Here is a 7,500-nt window from a genome sequence, read left to right on the forward strand (position 1 = left end):
CTGGTCTCCAACTCCTGTGCTCAAGTGATCCTCCCGACACAGCCTTCCTAAGTGCTGGTATTACAGGTGTGAGCCATCTTGACTGGCCTCAGTATTATTTCCTCTTAAATGTTTGGTGGAATTCACCGATATAACTATGTGGGCCTGAGATTTCTTTGTGGTAAAGTAGTTGAGTTCAATTTCTTTAGTAGAGAATATGTCTATTAATATTTTCCATTTCTGTTTTTTTTTTAAATCTTTTAGGACTTTTAAAAAATGTTTGTTTGTTTATTTATTTATTATACTTTAAGTTCTGGGATACATGTGCAGAACGTGCAGGTTTGTTACACAAGTGTACATATTCCATGGTGGTTTGCCGCACCCATCAACTTGTCATCTACATTAGGTATTTCTCTTAATGCTATCCCTCCCCTTGCCCTCCATCCCCGGACAGGCCCCTGTGTAGGATGTTTCCCTCTCTGTGCCCATATGTTCTCACTGTTCACCTCCCACTTATGAGTGAGAACATGCGGTGTTTGGTTTTCTGTTCTGGTGTTAGTTTGCTGAGAATGATGGTTTCTAGCTTCATCCATGTCCCTGCAAAGGACATGAACTCATCCTTTTTTATGGCTGCACAGTATTCCATGGAATATATGTGTCACATTTTCTTTATCCAGTCTAACATTGATGGACATTTGGGTTGGTTCCAAATCTTTGCTGTTGTGAATAGTGCCTCAATAAACATGCCTGTGAATGTGTCTTTATAGTAGAATGATTTACACACCTTTGGGTGTATACCCAGTAATGGGATTGCTGGGTCAAATGGTATTTCTAGTTCTAGATCCTTGAGAAATTGCCACGCTGTCTTCCACAATGCTTGAACTAATTTATACTCCCTCCAACAGTGTAGAAGTGTTCCTATTTCTCCATATCCTTTCCAACATCTGTTGTTTCCTGACTTTTTAAATGATCGCCATTCTAACTGGCATGAGATGGTATCTCATTGTGGTTTTGATTTGGATTTCTCTAATGACCAGTAATGATGAGCTTTTTTTCATGTTTGCTGGCCACATAAATGTCTTCTTTTGAAAAGGGTCTGTTCATATCCTTCACCCACTTTTTGATGGGGTTGTTTGTTTTTTCCTTGTAAATTTGTTTAAGTTCCTTGTAGGTTCTTGGAAATAGCCCTTTGTCAGATGGATAGATTGCAAAAATTTTATCTTATTCTGTAGGTTGCCTGTTCACCCTGATGATAGTTTCTTTTGCTGTGCAGAAGCTCTTTAGTTTAATTAGATCTCATTTGTCAATTTTGACTTCTGTTGCCATTGCTTTTGGTGTTTTAGTCATGAAGTCTTTGCCCATGCCTATGTCCTGAATGTTATTGCCTAGGTTTTCTTCTAGGGTTTTTATGATTTTAGGTCTTACATTTAAATCTTTAATCTGTCTTGGGTTAATTTTTGTAGAAGGTGTAAGGAAGGGGTCCAGTTTCAGTTTTCTGCATATGGCTAGCCAGTTTTCCCAGCACCATTTATTAAATAGGGAGTCCTTTCCCCATTGCTTGTTTTTGTCAGATTTGTCAAAGATGAGATGGTTATAGATGTGTGGTATTATTTCTGAGGCCTCTGTTCTGTTCCATTGGTCTTATATATCTGTTTTGGTACCAGTACCATGCTGTTTTGGTTGCTGTAGCCTTGTAGTATAGTTTGAAGTCAGGTAGTGTGATGCCTCCAGCTTTGTTCTCTTTGCTTAGGATTGTCTTGGCTATGGCCTCTTTTTTTGTTCCATATGAAGTTGAAAGTAGTTTTTTTTTCTAATTCTGTGAAGAAAGTCATTGGTAGGTTGGTGGGGATGGCACTGAATCTATAAATTACCTTGGGCAGTATGGCCATTTTCACGATATTAATTTTTCCTATCTATGAGCATGTAATGTTTTTCCATTTGTTTGTGTCCTCTCTTACTTTCATGCAAAGGATGAATAGTAAAATTAGGTAGAGCCATGACATCTGGAAGGAAAAATTAAATATTGTCTCTATTCATTTACATTTAAAGAGCTAAAATGGTCAATTTGTCTCTTTACTGTGAGTGACTGAATTTTTTCTGAGGAGTTTTATTTATCCTATATTGAGTTTCTTCATTCTTTGGTTACAAATCTTAGGTTTCTTTAGCAATAATCATGTAAAATAGAGTTGTTCCCCAAATGCTTATTTTTTTTTCTTTTTATAATCAAATATGTTGTGGCCATGTTGTGATGTTATATTATCTAGTTTATATAGTGCTTACAATAGGAACACAGAAAAGTTCATATAAAACAAAAAAAATTCTGCCTTAAAATTGAATGAAAATTTTAGATCTGACCGTTTATGTTACTGATAAATAGCAATATGTGTTAATGTCTCTTGTACCTCCACTCAACCTCCAAATACAAGTATACATACATACACAAATATGTATACTACAAATAAGTAATATGTATTTGATTCTAAAGTAAATATTTCTTATCTCCACATGACTTTGAATGATATTTCATACATAGAATTTATTATTGGTTTTTAAATAAGAACATCTTCAAATTACATTATAAGAACATTTAAATAAATAGTTACAAGTTCATTATATCTTTATGAAACATTCTTGTTTGGTTTTCTTTTATCATGTTTCTAGGTCAGATGTGACCCTAATGTTCCACAAAGAGACAGAGATTGATAATCAGGAAAGAATAGCCCTTTAATGTGATTTATATCTATAGATTTTATGTCAGATATGAAAAGTTGCTGTTCAAATTGTAAAGAAGGATCCATTAAAGAACACTTTAAAGCATTTTACCATTGAGCTTACCTTGAGCCCTTGTTTTGAGAATTATGCCTTTTCGAACAAACTTTAGTAGCTCATCAGATGTTTACAAAATATAATTTGATGTTAAATTATTATAATATTAATGAGATAGAAATGATAAGCTATTTAATAATATGTTTTTGGTTACTTTTAATACTGTTTAGTATGAAGGTATGTGGTGTTTCATAGCATTTCAGAAACCGGTGATTTTGTAAATCTCATCAGTAGATTTGAATTTCCTCTTAGGTGAAGTTAGACAAGGACAGATAATGGATATATAGTAGAGAATGTTGGAAGTTTACGGTTCTGTGAGTGTCTTATCATTTCGTACTCTCTGTTTTAGTGTATGGTTGGGTTAGATATGAAATAACCTATAGAATGTTTCTCAGTTCTTGAGTGAATATATAACAATATGACATATCAGTTGACATTTTTGTTACAATGAAATAATTTCCTAATTATCTTCACTTAAACTACTGCCCTTTCATGTATTTCTTAGTCATTTTCTTTTATTTGCTCAAATCATATTTTTGACAAGTGAACTCTCTTGTGGTTTGTTTGGGTCAATCTTTTAAAAAAATATAGCATATGGTCCAGGTGTGGTGGCTCACGCTTGTAATCCCAGCACTTTGGTAGTCCGAGGTGGGCAGATCACGAGGTCAGGAGATCGAGACCATCCTGGCTAACACAGTGAAACCTCGTCAATGCTAAAAAAAAAAAAATACAAAAAATTAGCCTGGCATGGTGGCAGGCGCCTGTAGTCCCAGCTACTCATGAGGCTGAGGAAGGAGAATGGCGTGAACCCAGGAGGCGGAGCTTGCAGTGAGCGGAGATTGCGCCATAGCATTCCAGCCTGCGTGACAGAGCGAGACTGTCTCAAACAAACAAACAAACAGACAAACAAAAAAGTACAGTATATCAAGTTTACTTTTAATTTCTCATCAGTTAATCTAGTTCTTATTAGGATTTATTTTCTCCACATCAGTGTTTAAATAAACAGTTTGCCTTTACCAGTGAACGTCTCTGAGATGTTGAACTCAGGTACCCTCAAGTACCCTCACAGAGGTTGCCCAGGATCTTCGGATTGACGCAATCTTAGATCTAATGTAATCTGCTAATTTTGCAGATTAGGACATTTAGACCTAAAGAGGTAAATGAGTGAATTGATCACGACTGACAGGAGATATTAGCAAGGGTGATACCGTAACCTGGTTTTTGTTTTGCTTCCCAATCTTGTAGTCATTTGTATAAGTATACTGTGACTCCTGTGACTTTTTTCTATACTCATTCTGCATTCCAGAATTTCTGCAGTCTGTTACTCGTTCTACCTGTATTTTGTACTTGGGTCAAACTCTCTTGCTTTGTCCCTCCCTTGTTTTTCTGCCTTGTCTTTGCTTTAAAGGTTTCCTTTATTCCCAACCAAAACTAACTTCTAAAATTCCTCTTTATTAAATTCAGCTTTTCATCTCCCTAGCATAGTGTTTTGCACATACTAAGATATTTGATTCCTGGCCGGGCACAGTGGCTCACGCCTGTAATCCCAGCACTTAGGGAGGCCGAGGCTGGTGGATTGCCTGAGCTCAGGAATTCGAGATCAGTCTGGGCAACATGGTGAAACACTGTTTCTATTAAAATACAAAAAAATTAACTGGGCGTGGTGGCAGGCACCTCTAGTCACAGCTACTTGGGAGGTTGAGGCAGGAGAATTGCTTGAACCTGGGAGGCAGAGGAGCCAAGAATATTGCGCCACTGAACTTCAGCCTGGGCAACAGAGCAAGACTCTGTCTCAAAAAAAAAAAATATATATATATATATATTTGATTCCTTGTGCATGTGCATATACAGCATGCAAAGGATGAATTGCTTTTGGTGTAAGGAACAAAGAACCCATTTTTTTTGGATGTTTCTACTGGTTTACAATGAGCAGGAGTTTATTGGCTCTTAAAAAAGTCTTTAAAAAGCCTCATAGGGGTTCTAAAGGTAGGCTGGTCTTGAGAATTTGATTGATCCGGAAGTTCGTGATTCCATCTGGAAGGAGCTCTATTTTTCTTCAGTTTTCATAGTTCTGCTCTCATTTTGGCTGTATCTTCAGGCCAGCTACCCTCATGGTACAGAGAGCTTCCAATACTCCTAGAATTGTGTGCTGCTTCTTTTACACCCTGAGAGGAAGGAGGGAACTAACTGTCCAACAAAATCTTGAACTTTGCCCTACCTGTACCAGTTACATCAAGTGTTCTTCCCTAATCCAGTTTGCCAGTGTGAGTGTGTTTATTACCTGATTGGTTTAGGACAATCAGGACTCCTGTTTGTTGCTGGGGTGGTGGTGGGAGTAGTGCGTGGTAGCAATTTATCAAAACTGGTATACCGTAGGAGAGGCAAGCTTCCACAGTGTATATTCTATATGTAAACTAGTGATGTTTGTTCCAACATCAAGTTTAGGTTATTTATCTATCAAAGGATGTGTGTGTGGGGGTGGTGGGGGAGGACTCCAGTAGACACTGAATAGAACAAAGGACCAAGTTTACATCCATCTTTGTTTTCTTATTTTAAACGATGCCTTAACTACAGTATCATAAACGTGACACCACAATCTTCTGAATTTCAAAAGAAGAGAAATAAGCATTTTGGAAACTAGCAATTATAGTGTATCTGATTACTGACAAATAATTCTAAGGTTTTTTTTGGGCAAAATTGATATCTAAGACAGTGCTTTTCAGACTTGAATGTATATAAATTGCCTGAGAATTAAAATTCAAACACAAAGTGAATAGATTTGGGGTGGGGCATGAGACTCTGCATTTTAAATAAGATCCCAGGCAATCCCAGTGCTTTTGGTATATTTTGCTAGGACTTAAAAGACCAAACAGTTTCATGTTCTAAAGGTGTTTAGAACTAGCTCAATTTACTATTGTAAGCTGCTGTTGTCTCTTTTCTGGCCCTCTGCAGTAGCCTCATAACTGCGAACTTCACTTCTCTTGTCCCACTACCATCTATTCTCTAAATAACGGCTATATGCGTAAAATTCTCTACTGGGATTCCATTACATTTGAATAAAATCTAAACTCCTTACCATAATACAAATGATGTGGCCTTGGCCTGCCTTTTGAAAATTATTTCTTACCATTATTCTCCTTATTCACTATGTCTCAAGTCCTTTGCAACTTCACTTCATGCTGTTTGTCGTGCTGGGCCCCTGCTTCTTACAAGACTGTCTTTGTCTCATTGTTCAGGTCTCTACTTGAATGTTTATCACTTCTGAGTGTATCTCATGATTGACCTCACAGAAGTAAATTCTTGTGGGATGTTTTACTGAAAGAGCAGATCACTAAATCTCAGTCGTTAGGTTAATGAGGAATGTAAAAGTAGATTTAAAATTTTGGTTGTTTTGATTTAGGGTAAAGATTATTTCATAATGGATTTTAAAGGTTTTTTTTCATATTTTTTATAGTATTAATTTTTTTTCTCTCCAAGTCACTGTGTGCCCAGTATTCTGCAGAGAAACGAGAAGATGAGAAGATGTGTGATCATTTGATAAGAGCAGCAAAATATCGTGACCATGTGACAGCAACTCAACTAATCCAGAAAATTATCAACATTCTCACAGACAAGCATGGAGCCTGGGGAAATTCTGCAGTGAGGTAAAGGGATACCTTTAGGATTTGGCCACTGATTTTCTGTAGATGGCTTAGGTTTAGATAAATGACTTTGGATATGATCAAAGCCAGATGAAGAAGAGAGTAATTTAATTTTGTATTTCATCGTCTGTATGAATTTAAAGCCAAAGGGAAGGAGAAAATCAGTATGGGTACAATTATGGATCTTTATAGATCCATATTTATCCAATCAGTATGGGTACAATTGTGGATCTTTGTAGATCAGTTTCCTCAACTACTTCCAAAATAATATTTGCTTTATCTACTTATTCCTTTTGAAATGAATTATTAAGGGAAGCACTTAAACTATCTTACTATCTACACTTATAGCCAAATTTTTACATATATAACATTTTATTTTTAAAAACTATGCTGTTTTTATATTTTTTAGTTATTTGAAAATAACTATTTTCAAAGCATAGTTTGGAAAATATAATAAAAATTTTTTTTTCTTATGTTGCAAATTGCAGGACTGTGATGATAAACTTGGTTAAATGCCTTCTTTAAAATTTTACTCAATATATCTACCTTCTTTTAAGATAGCCAAATTGGACATGCTGTTGTTGATTTTACTTTATAGAAACAAAATAATTAAATTGCCTTTTAAGACTAAGGAACTTGACAAATTATAAAATGTATACTCCATGGAATATTTTATGCTACAAATTTCAGGAACATGTGTTGACTCTTTTAAGTAAAGTTAATGACAAAAAATTTTTATTTGGCTATTAGAAAACGTTATATTTTAATTTCTAATTTTTGCACAACTTTTTCTAGAAGACTACAAAAACAAAAATAGTAAATTACTTGTGTATTATGTAAGAGTGTAATTTGCTTCCATTTGTGTAACTTATGTGTCTATCAGACATCAAAATTTAGTTTTATAAATTTTCCAGTATAAAGAAAAAAATTTTAACTTTTAGAAAAGTAAACTTCAAAAATTTGCATTGAAAGCTACTTGTATGAAGTATTCACTAATATAGAATAAATGTAGCACGTGGTATTTATTACAAAGGATATTTGCATATAATGAATT

At 35.2% G+C, this 7,500-nt stretch overlaps 1 protein-coding gene across 1 annotated transcript in view; it reads left to right on the forward strand.

Moving 5' to 3' along the window:
- LRBA (LPS-responsive vesicle trafficking, beach and anchor containing) overlaps window positions 1-7,500 on the forward strand; it is a 771,345-nt gene that overhangs the window by 343,978 nt on the left and 419,867 nt on the right. Inside the window, exon 37 of the mRNA XM_011973242.1 lies at window positions 6,283-6,449. Within this exon, the coding sequence (XP_011828632.1) occupies window positions 6,283-6,449 (167 nt within the window). The remainder of the gene's footprint in view (window positions 1-6,282; window positions 6,450-7,500) is intronic.

This window comes from Mandrillus leucophaeus, unplaced genomic scaffold (assembly GCF_000951045.1).
Source record: "Mandrillus leucophaeus isolate KB7577 unplaced genomic scaffold, Mleu.le_1.0 Scaffold136, whole genome shotgun sequence".
NCBI classification, from domain to species: Eukaryota; Metazoa; Chordata; class Mammalia; order Primates; family Cercopithecidae; genus Mandrillus; species Mandrillus leucophaeus.